This window comes from Salvelinus namaycush, chromosome 5 (assembly GCF_016432855.1).
Source record: "Salvelinus namaycush isolate Seneca chromosome 5, SaNama_1.0, whole genome shotgun sequence".
NCBI lineage: Eukaryota > Metazoa > Chordata > Actinopteri > Salmoniformes > Salmonidae > Salvelinus > Salvelinus namaycush.
The window spans coordinates 67,302,558-67,326,454 of NC_052311.1; the positions used below are offsets into that span (position 1 = coordinate 67,302,558).

The following is a 23,897-nucleotide window of genomic DNA, read 5'->3' on the forward strand; positions in this document are numbered from 1 at the left end:
CACAGTTTAATTAGATAAACATTTTATTGAGAAAAAGGTCTGGTGAACAAAGATATTTTCCATAGAGATAAGAACATTAGACTGTACATGCAGTACTGCAACAGAGAGAGCATGTCGGATGCGTTACGGCTGATTTAAAGGGTATTTAAGATTAAGTCAACACACGAGTTAGAGGACAGTTTGGTCAAAACTAGTGTTTAGGAATAAAATGCAACATAAATCACAGAATCCTCTTCCTCTAGATTGTAGAATCATAAGAAACCCAGTGAATTCAGTCAGTGTTCTACCATCTTAGAACCAGCACAGCCAATGTGATGTTACAGTGTAGTGAACCCCCCCCCATGTGAAATCAATGACAGTTTATTTAACCTTAACTAGGCAAGTCAGTTAAGAACACATTCTTATTTACAATGACGGCCTATCCCGGACAATGCTGGGCCAATCATGGAGATACAGCCTGGAATCGAACCAGGGTCTGTAGTGACACCTCTAGCACTGAGATGCAGTGCCTTAGACCGCTGCGCCACTCGGGAGCCCAGTAGTGGATGAATGAAGCGGAAACAAGAGTAGCTCTACGTTTGCTTACACAGCTCAGTGTAGACTGACAGTTTGACAAAAAGAACAGGCAACAGATGATGGCAGTGTACCTAAAATAAGATGTTCATTTTGACGTTGCTTTGGTCTGAGTAGCAGACAGAGCCACAGAGCAGTATGTGTTCTGGTTAAATCATCTCTCCAGGCACCTTAACAAAGGAGACAGGTCAACAACTACCTTCCTGATATAGCACTTTCTGACATCTGCTGATGTAAAAAAGGCTTTATACATTTGATTGATATACGGTGACATCATGATATGTGAATTAGATACAAAATGATCTAATTTATGTCTACATATAAAAAGTCATGGCCTTAGAGCCACTGCTGTACTGTTGATGGGTAAATAGGATGAGAGTAATTTGGATATTCCCATGTCACAGCATATTATAATATCTCCAACGCCCAAAAACAGCATGTGTATAAAACTAGCAGAACAAAAGAAACAGTAACATGTTACAGTATTCTCAGTATTAGTACAACAAACACAGAATAACTAAGCAATGTTCTGAACAAGGCCCATCAGTAGTATTTCTTCAGACCAACAATATGAACAACACACATTAAAACAACAGGCACAACAAAGACATCACAGTCAGTTAGTGTCACTCCCTTTAACCTCACTACATCAAGTTACCTCACGGTTAAAGTACAGTTTAGTTCATTTCTTAGCAGTTGAAATATTAGTGAACACAATATACACAGTGTAGAAATGCTGAGGTTTCAAGCAGATTTACATTAAGAGATTTACAAATAGGTGCGATTAGAAAATATTGTTTTCAATCAAAATGTAACAGTGAATTCAGACTTCATTATGGGGCATCTCTGGTGTCCTTTCACCAGATGTGGAGCCTGCATACTAAACGGTGTCTAACAGTCCAGTGCTTGGTTGAGTGACGCAGAGTTGTATTTCTAGTGCAGACTGACCAACAGTCATATCCTTCATTTATATTGCACTGACAGTACACACCCTTTACAGGAGACAGGACAGCTAAATGGAACCAGGACTCAGTGTTCTTGCAGCAGCCCTCCCTCCCTCAGAGGCCTTGTGTTAGAACAGGGATGTCTATCTCTATGCCAGACATGCGTGAGCGTGTGGAGTAGCGGTGGCCTACGTAGCTGGGGGCGTAGCCCACCTGAGAGGGGGCATAACTCTGGGACGGGGCATAGCTGTAAGCCTGGTTCTGCCCCACCTCTGACCCATACCCATCTGGGGCTGACATCTGGGACATATAGACCTGCTGGGGCTGCTGGGCCAGTGGGGCTACGCTCTGAGGGTAGCCCTGGGAGGGAGCGTAGGGCTGGGCATCCATCACAGTGGGGACGTACCCCTGTGGAGGGAAGGTCTGAGGGGGTCCGTAGACGGGGGAGGGGGGGTACCCGTTGGCTGTGAGGGGCTGGGTGGAGAGGGAGTTAGGGAGTGTGGGTAGAGGCAGCCAGAAGGGAGAGGGTAGCTTCTTACACATGCAGTACCACATGAACATCAGCAGGGCGGCGAGCATGAGGCCACCGGAACAGCCGATGGCCACGTAGACCGCGAACCCGTCTGAGAAGATGCGGTCGTACTTGATGTTCATCTCTTTGGTCCGGAACAGGAACCACACGGAGGGCGCCAGGGCGATAGCACCGCCCAGGAACAGGAACATCCCGGCCACTAGGTGGCAGCCTGCGCTGTTGACCAGACAGCGGGTACTCTTGATGTCTGTCTCAGCCTTATCAGAGCAGCAGCAGGTCTTAGACATGCCTGCCATACACAGCACCAGGGCCAGGGAGCCAAACAGTAGCCCAGTCGGCAGGCAGAACTGGAGCAGTCTCAGGTCCAACTGGTCCACTTTAGAATACCACTGTGGGGAGAAGGAATAAATGAGAAATGATTTATGCAAATCTCAAATGGCACCATGTTTCCTGTATAGTGCACTACTCTAGAGCCCTATGTGGCAGTGCACCATATGGGGGGAATATGGGATGCTGTATGTCCTTATGATTGTGCGATCATCAGACCCGTACCTCTGAGTCGTAGTAGTAGCAGCCAGAGTAGCCATCTTGTTTCACACACTTGGCCCACAGGCCGTCATAGACGCTGATGTTCTTGGCGTTTTTGTTGAAGGTGACAAGTCGTGTCACTCGCCACTGTGGGATCAGCGCCGCCACAGCGATGCCGCCCACGGAGATGAAGGCGATGATGAAGGAGAAGGCATTGGTGGCGTGGATGTCCCGGCACGACATAGCCGCCGCAGACAGGAGGTGATGTCAACAGGACTTCCTGTTCTTTTGGATAAAGAGAGAAAGAGAAAACAAGGGAGATCAGTACTCAGTCAGATGAACTGGTCATCCAGATTTAGAGGCCTGTTTAGCTCTGAATATAAATATGTGACAGAGCATTTCCTATTCTGCATGGCAGGGAGACCTTTCTGCTTGACAACAATCCACAGCATTACTGTACTCTTGAAAACAGCATCAAAGTTTACGCCACTGAGGGAGGTGACCCAGCTACAGGCAAACCCCTTATATGTTCCTATTCACTAACACAGTTGACCTAGAATCTGCATGCGACTTAAAACAATGCTCTCATTTCATTGGAACTCAGACACTTACAAACTAAGCCTATTAGGCAAGTACTGTAGTACTACTCCACAACAGGGGCTGTCCAGAAAAACAATGGACAATAGACTGGACTACCCTTCACTACCGTTGACAATGGTTGTTGCACCGTAATGCTTCTCAATGCAGTAAACTCAATTGTCTCAAAGTAGAACCCGTTATTTACCAATGTGTAACTGGCTCACTGTGTTTACAGCGCTGCAATATAACGTTAACTTACTGTGCGGACGTTCTACTGAGCAGACTGGCGTAACATGACAGACACGTAATAAGAATTCAGTAGTGAATGTGTGTAGTCAGTGCGCAGCTAGCTAATTAGCTAGCTATCATTCAATTAGCTAGTTAGCCTACTAACTTACTGTAGTTGTCCTCCCCGTATGCTTATGAAGTTGTGGATATGTAATTTAGCTGTGATGTCTTCTACATGCAGTTGTTCAAACAATGTTGATACAAGCTAGCAATCATTAACCAGCTGACTAGCTAATAATAAGTTAGCATCAGCTAACGTTAGCTAGAAACCTGTTGAGCCCTGGATTGTCGAAAAGATGGGACTAGCTAGCTAAACGCTAGAGCTCACAGAAGCTCAACTGACTCTATGAAAAAGAGAGGTCGAACTTCATACCTTTGATTTTTGTAACGTTAACGCGTTTATTAGGGAGAAATCGCAGCCATTCCAAATTGTTGTTGAGTTTTTCAGTTCCAAGGAGCGGTTTCCCGTTCGTAGCGCACTCGCTTCTTGCGCGTCCCCGTGGTTCGCAAGAGAATGTGACGTCACCCGCGCGTTCATATTCACATTGTACATGGTTGGATGATTAAAAATATATATACACAAAAGAGAGAAAATAATGACCCTCCACCTTTCTTTCTAATGTCTTGCAGGGTGATGTCCAGATCCACATGATCTATAAATCAGCAGGAGAAGAGGCAGCCGCTTACTTCCTTCCTAATGGTAAGGTATCTGCTGTAAGAGTTATGAGGGGTTGATTAAATTAACGAACTATTGGAAAACTGATAAATGAAATAAATATTGCAAAACTGTTAGTTTTGGCCACACTATCTGATTGGTTACCACAAGTTGCAGCTGAACCAATATCCAGTATCAGAGCCGTAGGCCTATAGATACACATAAGCCTGAGTAAACATAATATAGAACTGCATAGCTTGGTTACTATTAGATGTGGAGAATGTTATAGTGAATGTTATAACCCTATACGCTAACAAACAATAATACACTAACCCTCCTTTGTTTTTGTTTTTCCCCAGTTGACCTCCCAGAGCCTCCTTTCCCCAGCCCTCCATTTCCTGGGTCAAAGGTCGTCCACAGGAGGAAGAAGAGACAGGTGAGTGAGAACTGTGGAATGCCCCAGGTTTTCCTCCTACTATCCTTATGGTCACAGTTATGGATGAGTCATAATTGACTGTAACTGGGGAAGGAATGCTGAGAAAGGATTCATCTTGAGTTCAGTCGTGTGTGTGGTGTGTGTGTGTACTATATAATCGTGCATGCTTATGTGTGTCTGTATGAGTGTGTTGGAGATAATTAAATAGTGCTCTGCGTGTTCTTCACGTTGTTGACTTTGCATTCTGTATGTTAATTCACTGAGGTAGAAATGAAGGTGATTTCCTTGTCACCCCTCTCATTCTCTTCTTATAAAATATTCACCATGTGAATGAAGGTTGTTCTCTGTGGCTCCTCATCCTCCACTGCCTGCAGACAGACAAACTGGTGTGGATGTGTCTGCATCTCTCCCTCTCTCCCTCTCTCTCTCTCTCTCGCTCTCTCTGTTCTCTTGCTTTTTTTCTCTCTTTCTCCCCTGAGAGCTATATAGACAGGGGTTACTGGAAAGCACAGACAGACCAGATGCGGTTGAAACATTCCATCATCCCAGCATCCTCCTTCCTGTTTCTATGATGGGTTTAGGTGGAAACAGTCATCATACAAATATAATGTTTTTACAGTAAGAGAGAGAGAGTTTTAATGCGTGTGTGTTTGTGTTAGATCCATTGAAGCTTACAGTCTGCTCTGTGTTGCTCTCGTAGGCCCCGCGGGTTGGAGGCAGTGTGGCCGAGGAGACCAAGTACATCGAGCTGATGGTGATCAATGACCATCTGATGGTGAGTGCAGTCCGTCTGTGTGTGTTTATGATTATGTGTGTGTGTGCTCTTTCTTTCACTGATGTTACCCCCAATAAAGAAGCTAGGGGTTCAGGTATAAGGCTGACTATCTCTCTCTCTCTCTCTCTCTCTCTCTCTCTCTCTCTCTCTCTCCAGTATAAAAAGCATCGTCTCTCTGTTGGTCAGACGAATAACTACGCTAAGTCTGTGGTCAATATGGCTGATATGGTAAGTTACCTAAACATAATATTTTTGATATTGGATATTTTGTCAGCTAGCAGTGGCTATCTGGCCTCCATGAGCCTAGAGACAGTAGACTCATCTGGTCTTTTAAATCTCAACCGATCAAGGGCGGAATCTTCAGTGTCACCGTCTGCAACGATAACTGGTCTCCTCAGCCCCGTCTGTCTGCTGTGCTGCTGAAATCTGATAGGCCCATTGCAGAGGAACAGGGTCACATTTGAAAGCTGATAGGCTGGTGGAAAAGGGTCATCTGTTTGCGTGCCCTTGAGATTTAGTGATGACATAAAAAGGATGCTATATAGGGAATGGTGTGTGTTTGATAGATGTTTTGTTTTAAGAATAGAACTGAAAGCGTCCCTGTCCACTGTGCATTGTTGATTTAATGGAATGTTATTGGCTTACTGTGCAACCACAAACAGACAAACAGACAGGCCTAAATACAGACAACAGTGACCCTTCCTGTACCCTCCCTCTCCTCTGTGCATCAGTCCATCCCTCGCTCCTCTCTGCGCACCTGAGCTTAAAAACAAACAACAATCGTCCCCTCCCTTCCTCTCCTCCATCAATCCTCTCCTTTCTCCCCTCTCCATCTCTGTCCATATGAGACTACTGCTGGTATTCAGCTAAATCACTCAGTCTTTACAGGTGTCCTTTCCTCCCTCCCCTCACCGTCTCCACTGTTTATCTGGGCAGTCAAACAGGTTGTTTAATAGATTTTCATCCTATTCAGGCAAACATGTTCTCTCACTGTACCACTCGTCCCCATTGTGTCCTTTGAAGAGACTATTAGCCTCTGTTGATTCTGTCTGGCCACGGAGCAGTGTTCTCATAAGCTGCTCAGATTAGAATCACAAACACTACCGTTATTTGTTGTTATCCCCCCCAGACATAAGTCTGTTGGAATGGATGTCGTCATTAGATCTGTCAGCTTTCAAAGTCATTTAGGTCATTTAAGTAGTTTTGTAGGAAATGTTTAGATGTCAGTCAAGTCTCAAGAGACAGACAGCACCGTATTTCCTGCAGCTGTTCTGTTGGTCAGATGTTTGGTGTTCTGATGTCACCCTCCCTTCCCAGATCTTCAAGGAGCAGCTCAACACCCGCATCGTGCTGGTTGCCATGGAGACGTGGGCGGCTGACAACCGGTTCAACATCGACGACGACCCCATGGTGACCTTGAGGGAGTTCATGAAGTACAGACGAGACTTCATCAAGGAGAAGTGTGACTCCGTGCATCTTTTCTCGTAAGCCTGTCTGTCTCTGTTTGGGGTGGCGGAGAGGGGGTGGTATGGGTTCTGTCTGTCTCTGTGGGGTGGGGGAGAGGGGGTGGTATGGGTTCTGTCTGTCTCTGTTTGGGGAGGGGGAGAGGGGGTGGTATGGGTTCTGTCTGTCTCTGTGGAGTGGGGGAGAGGGGGTGGTATGGGTTCTGTCTGTCTCTGTGTGGGGTGGGGGAGAGAGGGTGGTATGGGTTCTGTCTGTCTCTGTGTGGGGTGGGGGAGAGGGGGTGGTATGGGTTCTGTCTGTCTCTGTGGAGTGGGGGAGAGGGGGTGGTATGGGTTCTGTCTGTCTCTGTGGAGTGGGGGAGAGGGGGTGGTATGGGTTCTGTCTGTCTCTGTGTGGGGTGGGGGAGAGAGGGTGGTATGGGTTCTGTCTGTCTCTGTGTGGGGTGGGGGAGAGGGGGTGGTATGGGTTCTGTCTGTCTCTGTGGAGTGGGGGAGAGGGGGTGGTATGGGTTCTGTCTGTGTCTGTGGGGTGGGGGAGAGAGGGTGGTATGGGTTCTGTCTGTCTCTGTGTGGGGTGGGGGAGAGGGGGTGGTAGGGGTTCTGTCTGTCTCTGTGTGGGGTGGGGGAGAGGGGGTGGTATGGGTTCTGTCTGTCTCTGTGGGGTGGGGGAGAGGGGGTGGTATGGGTTCTGTCTGTCTCTGAGTGGGGTGGGGGAGAGAGGGTGGTAGGGGTTCTGTCTGTCTCTGAGTGGGGTGGGGGAGAGGGGGTGGTATGGGTTCTGTCTGTCTCTGTGGAGTGGGGGAGAGGGGGTGGTATGGGTTCTGTCTGTCTCTGAGTGGGGTGGGGGAGAGAGGGTGGTAGGGGTTCTGTCTGTCTCTGAGTGGGGTGGGGGAGAGGGGGTGGTATGGGTTCTGTCTGTCTCTGAGTGTGTGTGTGTGTGTGGGGGGGGGGGGGGGGGGGGGGGGGGGTTGGGGGGTTCTGATGCATTTTAGTCATTTCAAACCATGCTTCCTGTCAGACTGATTTGTAATAGACTGTCAAAGCCCCAAATGAAAAAGTTGACATTGGCTGTTGGTGACATCCTTATTTGACGGGACAAAAAAGTCTGGGAACCCCGGTTTAGAGATTTAATCACTTCCTCTCTTTTTACCAGAGGGAACCGGTTCCATAGCAGCTGGGGAGGAGCTTCCTATATGGGAGGAGTCTGTTCTCTAACTAAAGGAGGAGGAGTCAACGAGGTAGGCCCCGCTTCAGGATAAAAATGGACCAGGATCAGCATCTCTTTTAGGCCCAATTTAACAACTTACTCTCTCTCTCTGTTCTCTCTCTGTTCTCTCTCTTTTCTCCTCCCTTCCTCTGTCAGTATGGCAAGACAGATGAGATGGCCATAACCCTGGCCCAGTCTCTGGGACAAAACATTGGCATCTTTTCTGACAAGAAGAGGATCCTCAACGGTACAATCCTGTACACGTACACGTACACAGACACACACACAACACACAGACACACACACACACACACACACACACACACACACACACACACACACACACACACACACACACACACACACACACACACACACACACACACACACACACACTGGCTACACACACACTGGCCACACACACACACTGGCCACACAGAGACATGTATGTTGTGTGTTCCACAGGCGAGTGCAAGTGTGATGACCGTTGGTCTGGCTGCATCATGGATGATGTTGGGTAAGTTTCATCTAAAGTACTTTGTTTCCCAAACAACCCGTCACACACTGCCACGGCAACAGACCCCATCTCCCGCGGCAATGCCGACATTCCAAACATGTGTTCCCTCTGTGCATCTCTGTGTCGCTGTGATGTCATAGTGTGTTAGTGACAACCCTCTTCTCTAAGAGACTATCTGACCATGTTAGAAAGGATGGAAGTACTGCACTTTTAACCACTAACCCTAACTCACCATAACCTTACCCCTAACTCTCACCCTTAAACCTAACCCTCAACCTTAAACCTAACCCTAACCCTGAACCTAACCTTAACTCCGACTAAGAACTAATATCTCATATACTTATTCATCAGTTCTGATGATAATACCACCTTTGTCCATCTTAGCCTGGCCAGAAAGTGACTACCCAGAAAAACAGTCAGTCTGACTTAGTTGGACATTTAGACAGGGGAAATCATCTGAATTAGGACAAATAATACATTCACAGTGATTATCTTGTTAGTGTTGACTCTGGGTTAACAATGTCTGGAGCATTAGAAAATACTTTAGACTGCGTTGTAGTTCAGGAAATGTTCCACTAGATGGCAGTAGAGGCTGTTGTTTACTCCAGACATCAGTAACTTCAGGCACTGGACTGTTTGGCCAGGGATTCATATTAGTAATACTATCTGTGAGTGATTGGTCATGTCCTTAACTGCCACGTAGAGTTCCACCAATCACATTCTATATTCTGAATAATATGTTATACCTCTCTTGGTTAACTGTGGAGCTCTTGTGCTGTCCTTGTCAGCCAAATGTTCACCGTTCATTGTGTATTTCTGTGTGTACACGCTTGCTGCTTTGCAGCTTGTGTGGGTGAGTGTATCTATATGGATGCAACTGTGTGTGAGCGCTTTGTGTGTTAGTATGGAGGATGTGTGTCTTTACCCCTCTTCTTTAATACCTCTTGCGTTTCCCCTCAATCCCAAATGGGACAGCAGGTGAGCAGAAGCTTGGCTGGAACGCTGCTCGTGCAGTTTGAACCAATCGGCTGCCTGGAAGGGTTGTCAGTCATCTCAACCTTTCCCATTCCATCCAATAGCATTACGGCCTCTGTGGCTCGACGTCCCGCCGTAGCTTCGTCTTCGTCTTCTTCTTCAGATGATGCAGTGTAAAGAAATACAGCTCTGTGGTCTGATCTCAGCTGTATTTATTTATGTTCATTATGTACATATATTTTTCAGATTTATTTTCATATATATTTTCAGTTTTGGGCTGATGTCACTCGCTGAGCACTTTTGGAGCAACGGATTGTACTACTGTTATACTCATAGGGGGATCCCTTTTCCCCCTTAAAGCTTTGACAATGAGCCCTACCCATCATGTCTTGTCCATCTAACCGATTGATACAGTCTGCAATGTCATTCCCGTGATTTATCTCCATTAATACTGTACTCAACAGCACTGACCCCTCTTAGGATTCTATCTTTGATATTGTTATCTGACTTTTGCAACCTCTCTGTGGGGTCAGCATGTAACATGTCAAAGGTCAGAAGTTATTATTTACCCTTTCCCCAGCACATGGCTCTTACCCAGACTCCCTCTCTCTAAGCAGAGGTCAATGGTATTTCAGACACTCGTATTCAATGAGCAAGTATCAGTCACGCCCATTGATGGACTTTTTATTTTCGTTTCTCAGCGCCTGCATGTCTGTTCCTATTAACTAATACTGACAGTCTACTGTGTGGTGGTTCTCTCCATCAAAAGGGTTTGGGTTCTATCTGGGTTCCTTTGTGTGTGTGTGTGTGTGTGTGTGTGTGTGTGTGTGTGTGTGTGTGTGTGTGTGTGTGTGTGTGTGTGTGTGTGTGTGTGTGTGTGTGTGTGTGTGTGTGTGTGTGTGTGTGTGTGTGTGTGTGTGTGTGTGTGTGCACAATTGGGTTGTTAGCCAGCCTGGGGGTGCCATAATGCACTGGATGAATGAGAGACTTGTGTTTGTATCACCCTGGGTTCCTCTGTGTTAGGTTCTTCATTACTGAGGGTTTTACTATGTTGAGGCTATGTTGGGGCACCACCCACAAATGGGAAATGTTCTTTATCAGTCATCATACACGATCCTCTCTTCATTTAGAGTGTTTAGCGAGAGAGAAGAAGAGACCGAGAGAAACATAGAAAGAAGTAAGGGAGGGTTGATGTATATCTACATTGCCAGTGATTCATTGGAGGTCTCTCTCTCTCTCTCTCTATCCCTCTCTCTGTTATTGTGAGCCTTTGTTTGATTGCTAATCAGTATGACTCTCACTACTATTGTAAGTGCTACAATAATCCACACTCAACTCAGCCCCTTGACTTCCACCATTTCCTTTCTCCGGGAAAGCTCCTGTTGGGCCCAAGATTTGCTGCATTGTGTTTACAGCACTAGCTCCCATTAGCCACTCACTAGCATTACTACTCAAAGCGGATACATATTTGCTGTATCATTTAGCAACAGTGCTATGGCGAGACAGGACAATAGCATCTGAGGCTACGCCCTGATTGCAGGAATGCAGAGCAGCAAGGGGTCAACACTAACAATGACAGACTAACAACAAAAAGACCCCTGATTGAGTGTCAGTTGCTTACTAGCAAACCAGGTGCTGTTGATTACTTCAGGGCAAAGGTGGTCTGCAGAAATGTATTAATTTGAGGTCAATCAATTTCTGCAACAAAAGACACCTTTGTCCTTAAGCTATCAATGGGACCTGATTTCTGCCACCACACATCACTGATTGTGCATAGGTTATGATTCACAACCAGAAGCAACAACAAGGACAACAACAATAATGTGACAAATATTATTTCCTCTACACACCATCAGTCAATATTAATCTTGTATGCCAATGCCATACCGCTACTCTCCCTATTCTTTGACCCTGACTTAGACTGTGGTCATCAACAGATAAAAGGTGTGTTATTCTATAGATGGTGGGCTGTAAAGGATTGGATTGGACTGAAATGGAACCAACTCTTAGAATCAGTCAGAAATGTTAGTCAGTCTTGTTCAACACGTTTTGTGGTGAATGTTTCCTTCCTGTTCATATACGGTAATTTGTAAGTATATACCACACTACTGGCCTTCTCTCTGTAAGGACAACGCTAAAGCAACACAAGAGTGGCACAGTGTGTCTCAGAGGGATGTGTGTTGTTGTTGACGTGCTGCAGTTGTTTCCACTGTAACTGCGTGACTCTGTGGTTGTGTTGAACAGCTTCTACCTGCCCAAGAGGTTCTCCAACTGCAACGTGGAGGAGTACCATACCTTCCTCAACAGTGGTGGTGGAGCCTGTCTCTTCAACAAACCCATAAAGGTACACACACACACACACACACACACACACACACACACACACACACACACACACACACACACACACACACACACACACACACACACACACACACACACACACACACACACACACACACACACACACACACACACACACACACACACACACACCCCTGGAGGGGATAATGAAGAAAATAACTTCAAAGCTTATAAAGCGCTTTTCTTAAATTTCACCCAAAGCGCTTAGATGAACCTAACCACTCTCTTTCTCTCTCTACTCTCTTTCACTCTCCCCCTCGCTCTCTGTGACTCCAGCTGGTTGACCCTCCAGAGTGTGGGAATGGTTTGGTGGAGCCAGGGGAGGAGTGTGACTGTGGCAGCCCAGCGGTGAGTAGCTGAGAGTGGACAGACATTGGCCCTAGACACCTCTGGTCCTGGAGAATCTACAGGGAACCTTGATTCATATGCGTTTGTTTATATGTGTTTGTGTTCCTTCACTAGGAGTGTGAGAGGGAGGGAGAGAAGTGCTGTCAGAAGTGTACACTCACACAAGGCTCAAAGTGTAGCGACGGACTCTGCTGTAACAACTGTCAGGTACAGGACACTATGCATTGTCACAACAAGCACATATGTACATATGCATAATCAATCAATCAAATGTATTTATAAAGCCCTTTTAACATCAGCAAATGTCATGAAGTGTTATACAGAAACCCAGCCTAAAACCCCAAACAGCAAGCAATACAGTTGTAGAAGAACGGTGGCTTGGAAAAACTCCCTAGAAAGGCAGGAACCTAGAGAGGAACCAGGCTCTGAGGGGGTGCCAGTCCTCTTCTGGCTGTGCCGGGTGGAGAGGAACCAGGCTCTGAGGGGGTGCCAGTCCTCTTCTGGCTGTGCCGGGTGGAGAGGAACCAGGCTCTGAGGGGGTGCCAGTCCTCTCTGGCTGTGCCGGGTGGAGAGGAACCAGGCTCTGAGGGGGTGCCAGTCCTCTTCTGGCTGTGCCGGGTGGAGAGGAACCAGGCTCTGAGGGGGTGCCAGTCCTCTTCTGTCTGTGCCGGGTGGAGAGGAACCAGGCTCTGAGGGGGTGCCAGTCCTCTTCTGGCTGTGTCGGGTGGAGAGGAACCAGGCTCTGAGGGGGTGCCAGTCCTCTTCTGGCTGTGCTGGGTGGAGAGGAACCAGGCTCTGAGGGGGTGCCAGTCCTCTTCTGGCTGTGTCGGGTGGAGAGGAACCAGGCTCTGAGGGGGTGCCAGTCCTCTTCTGGCTGTGCCGGGTGGAGAGGAACCAGGCTCTGAGGGGGTGCCAGTCCTCTTCTGGCTGTGCCGGGTGGAGAGGAACCAGGCTCTGAGGGGGTGCCAGTCCTCTCTGGCTGTGCCGGGTGGAGAGGAACCAGGCTCTGAGGGGGTGCCAGTCCTCTTCTGGCTGTGTCGGGTGGAGAGGAACCAGGCTCTGAGGGGGTGCCAGTCCTCTTCTGGCTGTGCCGGGTGGAGAGGAACCAGGCTCTGAGGGGGTGCCAGTCCTCTTCTGGCTGTGCCGGGTGGAGAGGAACCAAGCTCTGAGGGGGTGCCAGTCCTCTCTGGCTGTGCCGGGTGGAGAGGAACCAGGCTCTGAGGTGGTGCCAGTCCTCTTCTGGCTGTGCCGGGTGGAGAGGAACCAGGCTCTGAGGTGTTGCCAGTCCTCTTCTGGCTGTGCCGGGTGGAGAGGAACCAGGCTCTGAGGTGGTGCCAGTCCTCTTCTGGCTGTGCCTAGTGGAGAGGAACCAGGCTCTGAGGTGGTGCCAGTCCTCTTCTGGCTGTGCCTAGTGGAGAGGAACCAGGCTCTGAGGGGGAGTCCTCTTCTGGCTGTGCCGGGTGGAGAGGAACCAGGCTCTGAGGGGGAGTCCTCTTCTGGCTGTGCCGGGTGGAGATTATAAGAGTGCATGGCCATTAAGACCAGATTGTTCTTCAAGATGTTTAAACGTTCATAGTTGACCAGCAGGGTCAAATAATAATTATAGTGGTTGTAGTCTGTGCAACAGGTCAGTACCTCAGGAGTAAATGTCATACACCTGCTGACATGCTTTGACCTGTGTTGTGTTGTGTGTGGGCAGATGGAGTTTATGGGCGTGGTGTGTAGGGAGGCAGTGAATGACTGTGATATTCCAGAGAACTGCACTGGTAACTCCAGCCAGTGTCCCCCAAACGTGCACAAGATGGACGGCTACTCATGTGAAAAGGAACAGGTAAGAGATATCAAGAATAATCAGAGTGGACCAGTTGGTGTGTACAGGTGTGTGTTTGTGTTTGACGTGTACCATTCCTCTGTGTCCAGGGTCGTTGCTTCAACGGGAGGTGCAAGACCAAAGACAGACAGTGCAAGTACCTGTGGGGAGAGAGTGAGTAACAAAACTCTTTTGATTCAATCACTGATGAAAACGTTGTTGTCCACCTCAGTGACACTCAAAGCAGGTTATTTTTGGAGGTTGTGACATCATCCCTGTTCATTGTTTGATTTTTCAGAGGCGACCGCTGCTGAAAAGTTCTGTTATGAGAAGTTGAACATCGAGGGGACAGAGAAGGGGAACTGTGGGAAGGACAAAGACACATGGGTCCAATGCAACAAGCAGTAAGGACACTTGTTTGTGTCACAGTTCTGTTGTGCTTGAATACAATGACATGCCATCGCACTGTACTTCTATCCTTGAACATAACATGTGTCCAGCAAAGTTTAGGTAAGTAATGGAACCTGAACTTAGAGAGAAGGTTTATCACTACTTCCTGTGTGTTTCAGAGACGTGCATTGTGGGTACCTGCTATGTTCCAACATATCGCCGGCCCCCCGACTAGGAGAGTTGCAGGGGGGACTGACGTCCTTCTCTGTTGCACAGCACAGCGCCTCGCTGGACTGCAGGTACACACACACACACACACACACACACACACACACACACACACACACACACACACACACACACACACACACACACACACACACACACACACACACACACACACACACACACACACACACACACCACTCAGCCCAGTGTGACTCGGTCAGAGGTCATCAGACTGATTCATTCAGCGTGTTATGGTTCTCCTTGGGTTGCTAAGGAATTACAGTCCATTCATAGATATTTACACACGCTGATTGATAAAGCGACCTCCTTATATTTACGTCACTAAACACAATTACTATTTAGCGGAACAAAATTCCTATTGTGTGGACCCATTTATCTATAATTGTACTGTAATTATCATGAACACACAACACCACCAACCCACACATGCACCTTTAGTCAGACTCTCTCTGGGGATGCAATTTGTCTCAACTGATGATTGATTTATTTTATTTATTTAATCTTTCAAAAGACGCATATACAGTATATAGCCAAGAACAAGAAGTACATGCATTAAAAACCTAGCAAGGATAACACGATAAAGTCTTAGCTTATTTAATAATAGGACATAAGAAACGCTACAAATTTGAAGAAACATAGAAAAAGGGATTTAATTGTTTCTGGTAAAATAATGAAAGATTAGAAAGAAGAAACAGTATTTGACATATGGTCCATTGTGGATGATGCAGGCCTCCAGAGCATATACAGAATAATGTCTCTAGCTCTTTCTCTGACGATGCAGGCCTCCAGAGCATATACAAAATAATGTCTCTAGCTCTCTCTCTGACGATGCAGGCCTCCAGAGCATATACAGAATAATGTCTCTAGCTCTTTCTCTGACGATGCAGGCCTCCAAAGCATATACAAAATAATGTCTCTAGCTCTCTCTCTGACGATGCAGGCCTCCGGAGCATATGCAGAATAATGCCTCTAGCTCTTTCTCTGACGATGCAGGCCTCCGGAGCATATACAGAATAATGCCTCTAGCTCTCTCTCTGACGATGCAGGCCTCCAGAGCATATGCAGAATAATGTCTCTAGCTCTCTCTCTCTGACGATGCAGGCCTCCAGAGCACATACAGAATAATGCCTCTAGCTCTCTCTCTGACGATGCAGGCCTCCAGAGCATATGCAGAATAATGTCTCTAGCTCTCTCTCTCTGACGATGCAGGCCTCCAGAGCATATGCAGAATAATGCCTCTAGCTCTCTCTCTGACGATGCAGGCCTCCAGAGCACATACAGAATAATGTCTCTAGCTCTCTCTGACGATGCAGGCCTCCAGAGCACATACAGAATAATGTCTCTAGCACTCTCTCTGACGATGCAGGCCTCCAGAGCATATACAAAATAATGTCTCTAGCTCTCTCTCTGACGATGCATGCCTCCAGAGCACATACAGAATAATGCCTCTAGCTCGCTCTGACGATGCAGGCCTCCAGAGCACATACAGAATAATGTCTCTAGCTCTCTCTCTGGCGATGCAGGCCTCCAGAGCATATACAGAATAATATCTCTAGCTCTCTCTGACGATGCAGGCCTCCAGAGCATATACAGAATAATGCCTCTAGCTCTCTCTGACGATGCAGGCCTCCAGAGCATATACAGAATAATGCCTCTAGCTCTCTCTGACGATGCAGGCCTCCAGAGCATATACAGAATAATGTCTCTAGCTCTCTCTCTGACGATGCAGGCCTCCAGAGCATATACAGAATAATGTCTCTAGCTCTCTCTGACGATGCAGGCCTCCAGAGAATATACAGAATAATGCCTCTAGCTCTCTCTCTGACGATGCAGGCCTCCAGAGCATATGCAGAATAATGCCTCTAGCTCTCTCTCTGACGATGCAGGCCTCCAGAGCATATACAGAATAATGCCTCTAGCTCTTTCTCTGACGATGCAGGCCTCCAGAGCATATGCAGAATAATGCCTCTAGCTCTCTCTCTGACGATGCAGGCCTCCAGAGCATATGCAGAATAATGCCTCTAGCTCTGTCTCTGACGATGCAGGCCTCCAGAGCATATGCAGAATAATGCCTCGAGCTCTCTCTTTGTGAATTCAATTCTATATTTGATTTCTGTCCCTGTGTAACTTCTATATGAATGGATCCCCTGTAACTGTGTTGTGTTGTGTGCTGTATGTCAGTGGCGGTCATGTGATGATAGACGGGGACAGTGACCTGGGCTATGTGGAGGATGGGACAGCCTGTGGGACAGAAAGGGTCTGCTTCAACCACAAGTGTCTGCCCCTTCAGGAGTTCAACTTCAGCACCTGCCCTGGAACCACCGAGAAGACCATCTGTTCTGGACACGGGGTATGGATACACATACACAAATGCACAAACACACACATGCATGCACACCCACTTTCTCTCTCTCTCTCTCTCCAACCTTTCAGTTCCTAATACATATTTTTTGGTGTGTATGCCTGCATGCTTGTTTATGTGTGTGTTGCAGATTTGTAGTAACGAGCTGAAGTGTGTGTGTCACTTGGGTTGGACTGGAGACGATTGTAACTCCACATCTCCTCTCAGCTACCTGGTGGTTGGACCCACCGCCTCTGTATCAGGTACAAACAACTCCACACGTCTCCCTATCTCTCTCTCTAACTCTTTCCCTCTCCCCCTATTTATATAAGCCCTGCTTATAAATAGCTCTCTTCCTATCTTTCTCTCTCTCTCTCTTTCTCTCTCTTCCTCTTGTTCTTCCCCTCTATCTCTCTCTCTCTCTCTCTCTCTCTCTCTCTCTCTCTCTCTCTCTCTCTCTCTCTCTCTCTTTCTCTCTCTCTCGCTCTCTCTCTCTCTCTTCCTCTTGTTCTTCCCCTCTCTCTCTCTCTCTCTCTCTCTCTCTCTCTCTCTCTTTCTTTCTCTCTCTCTCGCTCTCTCTCTCTCTCTCTCTTCCTCTTGTTCTTCCCCTCTCTCTCTCTCTCTCTCTGCCTCTGTCTCTTTGACTCTCTCTCTCGCTCTTTCCCTCACACTTTCTCTTCCGTTCTCCCTCACTCTCTAACTCTATCTAACACTCTCTAACACTCTCTAACTCTCTCTAACTCTCTCCCTCTCTAACTCTTTCCCTCTCCCCCTATTTACACAAAGACTCTGTGAGAGGTTTTGGTTCGACATACGTATTTAAGCCTTTATTTTCATCATAAATCATTGGTTCATTCATTGTTTAGTTATTTTGCATATAATCGTTATTTTTGGCCTTTACGTTTGCATTAGTATCTGTTTTTTTTAAAGCAACCAGGCACATCTTTCTTTTTGTTTGTTGTTTATTTTCACACACATTCTTTGTCGACAGGCTCATGTCATTGATGGAGTGACGCTGAGGTCAGATCTGAGTTCCTCTTCATTGTGTTTGCCCCTTCTGTGATGTCACTTCCTCCTCTTTCTCCTCCTCTCACCCCATCCCAGTCTCCCCAGCCTGTAGTCAGTCATGTTTTTGAATCCTTCTACGTTTCCCCTCAAAAACATACACATCAATGTTTGTAATCTGTTTCCTCCCCCTCTTTCCTTTCAGATCTCTTCCCTCTGAGTGTGCTGTGTTTTAGTGTACTATTGAAGTGAGGTGTACCCACTTGATCACTTCAAAGTGTGTTTCTCCTACAGATTAATCTGGAAACAACTATAATACTGTTTGTTTATAAAGTGCTCCCCCCCCCCCCCCCCCCCCCCCCCCCCCCCCCCCCCCCCCCCTCTCAGGTATCACCAGTACTAACATCATCATCGGAGCCATCTCTGGCTCCATTCTGTTCCTGGCTCTCATCCTGGCCATCACCGCCTGGGGATACAAGTGAGTACAGCTGGACTTCAGCTCTAGACCTGGGATAGCTGACTAGTTAGGATTAGGAACTGGTTTGGGATCCTGTCATTGGTCAGTGTGTCTGACGTGACTGTCCTTCTTCACTAACAGGAGCTACAGACAGCGGTGCTACGTTGAGTCAGAGGTTCACAGAAGATTCTGCAGGTTTGTCATCCTCATTCTTTCCCATTTACAGTTTTGTCATTTAGCAGCGCAACTTACAATTCCACATTTTCTATAACGGTCATTAGTTGTTGATCTATTTATTTGTTGATGTGTTTGTGAAATCACATCTATGTCATGACAGTGTTCAGATGTCTGTTTGTTGGCGTTTCTCAGGCAAATGCCTCCGGGTGACTATGTGAAGAAACCCGGGGATGCAGACTCGTTCTACAGTGACCTGGCCCCTGGGGTCAGCACCAACTCAGGCTGTAGCTCCAAGAAGAGGTCTGGCTGTCTGTCTAACCTGCAGATATACACGCTCTCTTTCCCCCCCTCCATCGCCTCCATCTCACAAAACATCTCTCTGTTTGCATTCAGGTGTGACATCATCTCACTGCCATCGCAAACGTCTCTGTGTGTGTGTGTGTGTGTGTGTGTGTGTGTGTGTGTGTGTGTCTCTGTGTGTGTGTGTGTGTGTGTGTGTGGTGAGGGGGTTTCTTATTTTGTGTGTGTCGAGGGTATCTTGTCTTGTTCGCAATATGTGTAGTTGGTTGTGTAGTGTTGGTTGCAATATGCCTCTTTCTGCACATTCTTCTCATCATGTTGTCATGGTATCACTCCCTGTTGTCATGGTATCGCTCTCTGTCATCATGCTATCGTTCAGAGTTGTCATGGTGTGGTAGTCTGTTCTCATGGAATGTACCATCAGTCTCCTTCCTGTCCTCCTCCTACTTTGAGCTGTCTGTCTGTTCTCTACTGTAGACAAAGGAAAATAATATTATAATGATATAGTAATATACAGTCGTGTGTGCATACATTTTACGTATGGGTGGTCCCAGAAATCAAACCGACTAAACAGATGTTGTAAATCTGGGCTCCCAAGTGGCGCAGCGGTCTAAGGCACTGCATCTCAGTGCTTGAGGCGTTACTACAGACACCCTGGTTTGATTCCAGGCTGTATCACAACCGACCGTGATTGGGAGTCCCATAGGGCGGCGCACAATTGGCCCAGTGTCGTCCGGGTTTGGCCGGTGTAGGCCGTCATTGTAAATAAGAATTTGTTCTTAACTGACTTGCCTGGTTAAATAAAGGCTAAATAAAAAAATAAAAAGTCTGGGGATCAGGTTGTCAGTAATGATGATCGTGATGATAATGGTTATCACTGTTTCACAAGGAAATATAACTTTGTGTGTGTGTGAAGGTCTAACGGTCTGTCCCACTCGTGGAGCGAGCGAATCCCTGACGCCAAACACATCTCTGACATTTGTGAGAACGGGCGACCCAGGAGCAACTCATGGCAAGGTAAATACACACACACACACACACACACACACACACACACACACACACACACACACACACACACACACACACACACACACACACACACACACACACACACACACACACACACACACACACACACACACAGAGCACACACACACAGAGCACACACACAGAGAGAGTTATATTTCCCTGTGCTAACCGTGTGTTACTGTGGCCTTCCTCTGTAGGAAATCTGAGTGGAAATCGCAAGAAGTCGAAAGGGAAGAAGTTCCGTCCTCGCTCCAACTCTACAGAGTAAGTCACCATGTTCCTGGATGGGCTTCCACATGGCTCAGGGATTGTATTTACACCCATCCAAATCAGCTCAAATAGCAGCAAGCCAAGAGGTTCTGTATGGTGAAATAGACTAATACAAATTGTGGGGTTCTTGTAGAATCTGTGAATCCAGCATTTCACAAGAACTTTATAAGAAAGTGTATTAATGAGTTACATTGACTATTACCAGATTTTGTTACCTCAGAGACGCCATGGTTCTAGAATGTTGTACTGCACTGTTCTATAAAGAAAAATGGCATTGTAGAGTGCATGTGGGACTTAATGGCAGTCACTATGGCCATGCTTGAACGGACAAAGGCTATTTGTTTTTATCTAGGGGTTAGTGTTATGGGTGAGGGTAAATGTAAAGGTTAAGTGTTAAGGTCAGGGCTATTACTTATAAAGAGGACATTTGTGAAACCATACTTCTGTTCTTTCTAGCATGGCCACTCAAAAACAACCCTAACTGCACATGCTCCCCGTGAATGAACACAATTAACGCCTTGTTGACCTTTCAGCCTTGTTGACCTTTCAGCCTTGTTGATCTCCCAGCCTGTTGTTGTTTGTTTGTTTGTTTCCTGGTCTTGGCACCTGAGGTCATTTGCAGAGCAACTGTTCTTGTTTGAAAGCATGGGAGTGAATGAGGAGAATTTAACTGCTTGGACCGATTTATGACATCTGGCCAAAATGTAAATTACCATCTTACTAAAACACACATTCATCTAGTCAAGTTCTTCACAGTCCCATCTTGTCTTCCTCTCACTTGCATCTTGTTGGTGTGTGTTCAGAATGTCTTTGGTCTGCTCTGCTCTCCTAAAATATCTCCTCTTCCTCCCTCATCCTCTTTCTCCCTCTTCCTCATCTCCATCCTCCTCCCTCTCATCCTCTTTTTCCTCCTGTTTCCTCTTCTCCTTTCCTCCTCCCTTCTCGGTGTGTCTATCAATCCCCACTCCTGCAGGTATTTAACCCCTCGCTTCCAAACAGAGCATTATGATGTAACTAAGTGGGTAGAAGATGTGAATAAAAACACTGAAGGACCCTACCTTAGGTATTACCTCAGGTCATCTCCTATTCCTCAACAACGCCCACCCCCCTCTTTTAACCCCCCTTTGGCTTGGTCCGTGTATTTGGGTTCAATTTGGCCAGGGGAGGTAGGGAAGTGTTATACCAGTGGTTCCCAAATGGGGGTCAGTTCCCTTTATCACAGATAAAGAGCAGATTGATTGGTAGTTCTGGTGATGATGTCAGAGCTTTGGTTGACAGCTCTTGGTCCTCTTGTGTCTTTGGACTCCCATGAATCATTGCTTTTAGCGTACGATGGTTCCTTCTAGGATTTAGGATGGTTGGATGTATAAATAGCTGCTGAACCTTTACAACAGTTTTACATTTTGTTGAGTATTGAGTAACATAATTGTCTTGCTTCATTTGTAATGACACCAAAAAGGAAGTCATTAGAAATAATCTCTATTACTAGTCTATTTCCTTATTTCCCTCCGTTGCTCTTGCCATCTTTTCTCTCTTTATCTCTGCATGTTCAGTGTTGGGTTTGCTCTGATGTCATCATTGTGCTACACACATGTCTGAGTCCCCTACTGAGTGTCTCTGTGCTCACCGGCCTGGTTGGTTCACATTTACCCACCATGACACCATCTCCACTACACCTTCTGGTCCTGCACCAGCCCAGATACGCCCCAACACAGGCCGGTGTGTCAAATTAACTGTACTCAGTGGGTGACTGACTGACTGACCTGCCCACTCCCACTCCAGCCACAGCACAGCTGGCCCTGTTGCATTGCTGATGATGGTGCAGCGGTTGATGATGTTATAGGCAGGTCGATGAGAGGTAGAGGTGACTGTTCCCAGACCAGGGCTGTTCAGGCTGGTCTACTCTGGCACAGGCAGATGCTTCCCCTAACCACAGCTCTAGGGTCAAATTATCGTACCCCCAACCTGAACCTTAACCGTTAGGGTCCTGAAAAAATGTCTGCCTCGGTGTTTAGGGGCAACTTCTGCCTATTCCGGGCAGATCAGTAAGAATGATGATGTCACCGTTTATAGTGAGGTCATTTCCTGTCTCTTTCAGGACGCTCTCCCCGGCGAAGTCGCCCACCTCCTCCACGGGGTCCATTGCATCCAGCCGGAGGTACCCTTACCCCATGCCCCCCCTCCCCGACGACCAGAGGAAGGCCAACAGGCAGAGTGCCAGGGTAACTACTATAATAACACAGTATATAGCACATACTGCACATAACATCTCATATGTAACATATACTGTACATAACATCTCATACGTAACATATACTGTCATAACATCTCATACGTAACATATACTGTCATAACGTCTCATACGTAACATATACTGTCATAACGTCTCATACGTAACACATACTGTACATAACATCTCATACGTAACATATACTGTACATAACATCTCATACGTAACATATACTGTACATAACATCTCATACGTAACATATACTGTACATAACATCTCATACGTAACATATACTGTCATAACGTCTCATACGTAACACATACTGTACATAACATCTCATACGTAACATATACTGTACATAACATCTCATACGTAACATATACTGTACATAACATCTCATACGTAACATATACTGTACATAACATCTCATACGTAACATATACTATACATAACATTTCATACGTAACATATACTGTACATAACATCTCATACGTAACATATACTGTCATAACATCTCATACGTAACATATACTGTCATAACATCTCATACGTAACATATACTGTACATAACATCTCATACGTAACATATACTGTACATAACATCTCATACGTAACACATACTGTCATAACGTCTCATACGTAACACATACTGTCATAACATCTCATATGTAACATATACTGTACATAACATCTCATACGTAACATATACTGTCATAACGTCTCATACGTAACATATACTGTCATAACATCTCATACGTAACATATACTGTCATAACGTCGCATACGTAACATATACTGTACATAACATCTCATACGTAACATATACTGTACATAACATCTCATACGTAACACATACTGTCATAACGTCTCATACGTAACACATACTGTACATAACATCTCATACGTAACATATACTGTCATAACGTCTCATACGTAACATATACTGTACATAACATCTCATACGTAACATATACTGCACATAACATCTCATACGTAACATATACTGTCATAACGTCTCATACGTAACATATACTGTCATAACATCTCATATGTAACATATACTGTACATAACATCTCATACGTAACATATACTGTCATAACATCTCATACGTAACATATACTGTCATAACGTCTCATACGTAACATATACTATACATAACATCTCATATGTAACATATACTGTCATAACATCTCATATGTAACATATACTGTACATAACATCTCATACGTAACATATACTGTCATAACATCTCATACGTAACATATACTGTCATAACGTCTCATACGTAACATATACTATACATAACATCTCATATGTAACATATACTGTCATAACATCTCATATGTAACATATACTGTCATAACATCTCATACGTAACATATACTGTACATAACATCTCATACGTAACATATACTGCACATAACATCTCATACGTAACATATACTATACAT

The 23,897-nt window shown here is 46.1% G+C and overlaps 2 protein-coding genes across 4 annotated transcripts in view; one reads left to right on the forward strand and one right to left on the reverse strand.

Annotated features, from left to right (window-relative positions):
* LOC120048791 (claudin-12-like) lies at positions 1-3,946 on the reverse strand. 3 transcript variants are annotated; one of them, XM_038995015.1, is made up of 3 exons: positions 3,818-3,946; positions 2,602-2,857; positions 1-2,438 (listed from the first exon to the last, which is right to left on the reverse strand). In XM_038995015.1, exons 2-3 carry the CDS (start codon positions 2,818-2,820, stop codon positions 1,632-1,634), a joined length of 1,026 nt encoding a protein of 341 aa, XP_038850943.1. In that variant the 5' UTR covers positions 2,821-2,857; positions 3,818-3,946; the 3' UTR covers positions 1-1,631. The 3 variants fall into 3 exon arrangements, with proteins under 3 accessions (XP_038850943.1, XP_038850942.1, XP_038850944.1); XM_038995014.1 differs by having other exon boundaries at positions 2,602-2,862; XM_038995016.1 differs by lacking the exon at positions 3,818-3,946 and adding an exon at positions 3,555-3,644 and having other exon boundaries at positions 2,602-2,862.
* Positions 3,624-23,897, forward strand: part of LOC120048789 (disintegrin and metalloproteinase domain-containing protein 22-like) — a 26,943-nt gene continuing 6,669 nt past the window's right edge. The window contains exons 1-23 of the mRNA XM_038995012.1: positions 3,624-4,144; positions 4,459-4,535; positions 5,236-5,310; positions 5,467-5,538; positions 6,628-6,794; positions 7,927-8,011; positions 8,137-8,227; positions 8,446-8,497; positions 11,717-11,816; positions 12,113-12,184; positions 12,299-12,391; positions 13,884-14,015; positions 14,105-14,168; positions 14,293-14,398; positions 14,564-14,683; positions 16,815-16,983; positions 17,126-17,237; positions 18,367-18,457; positions 18,578-18,631; positions 18,806-19,006; positions 19,830-19,930; positions 20,143-20,209; positions 22,314-22,437. Of these exons, the coding sequence (XP_038850940.1) occupies positions 4,093-4,144; positions 4,459-4,535; positions 5,236-5,310; positions 5,467-5,538; positions 6,628-6,794; positions 7,927-8,011; positions 8,137-8,227; positions 8,446-8,497; positions 11,717-11,816; positions 12,113-12,184; positions 12,299-12,391; positions 13,884-14,015; positions 14,105-14,168; positions 14,293-14,398; positions 14,564-14,683; positions 16,815-16,983; positions 17,126-17,237; positions 18,367-18,457; positions 18,578-18,631; positions 18,806-19,006; positions 19,830-19,930; positions 20,143-20,209; positions 22,314-22,437 (2,277 nt within the window). The 5' untranslated portion in view covers positions 3,624-4,092. The remainder of the gene's footprint in view (positions 4,145-4,458; positions 4,536-5,235; positions 5,311-5,466; positions 5,539-6,627; positions 6,795-7,926; positions 8,012-8,136; positions 8,228-8,445; positions 8,498-11,716; positions 11,817-12,112; positions 12,185-12,298; positions 12,392-13,883; positions 14,016-14,104; positions 14,169-14,292; positions 14,399-14,563; positions 14,684-16,814; positions 16,984-17,125; positions 17,238-18,366; positions 18,458-18,577; positions 18,632-18,805; positions 19,007-19,829; positions 19,931-20,142; positions 20,210-22,313; positions 22,438-23,897) is intronic.

Coding starts and splice junctions, on each gene's coding strand:
- LOC120048791 (XM_038995015.1), bottom strand. CDS start 2,820: ATGTCGTGCCGGGACATCCACGCCACCAATGCCTTCTCCTTCATCATC. Junction 2,439..2,601: donor GCTACTACTACGACTCAGAG/GTACGGGTCTGA, acceptor TTCTCCCCACAG/TGGTATTCTAAAGTGGACCA.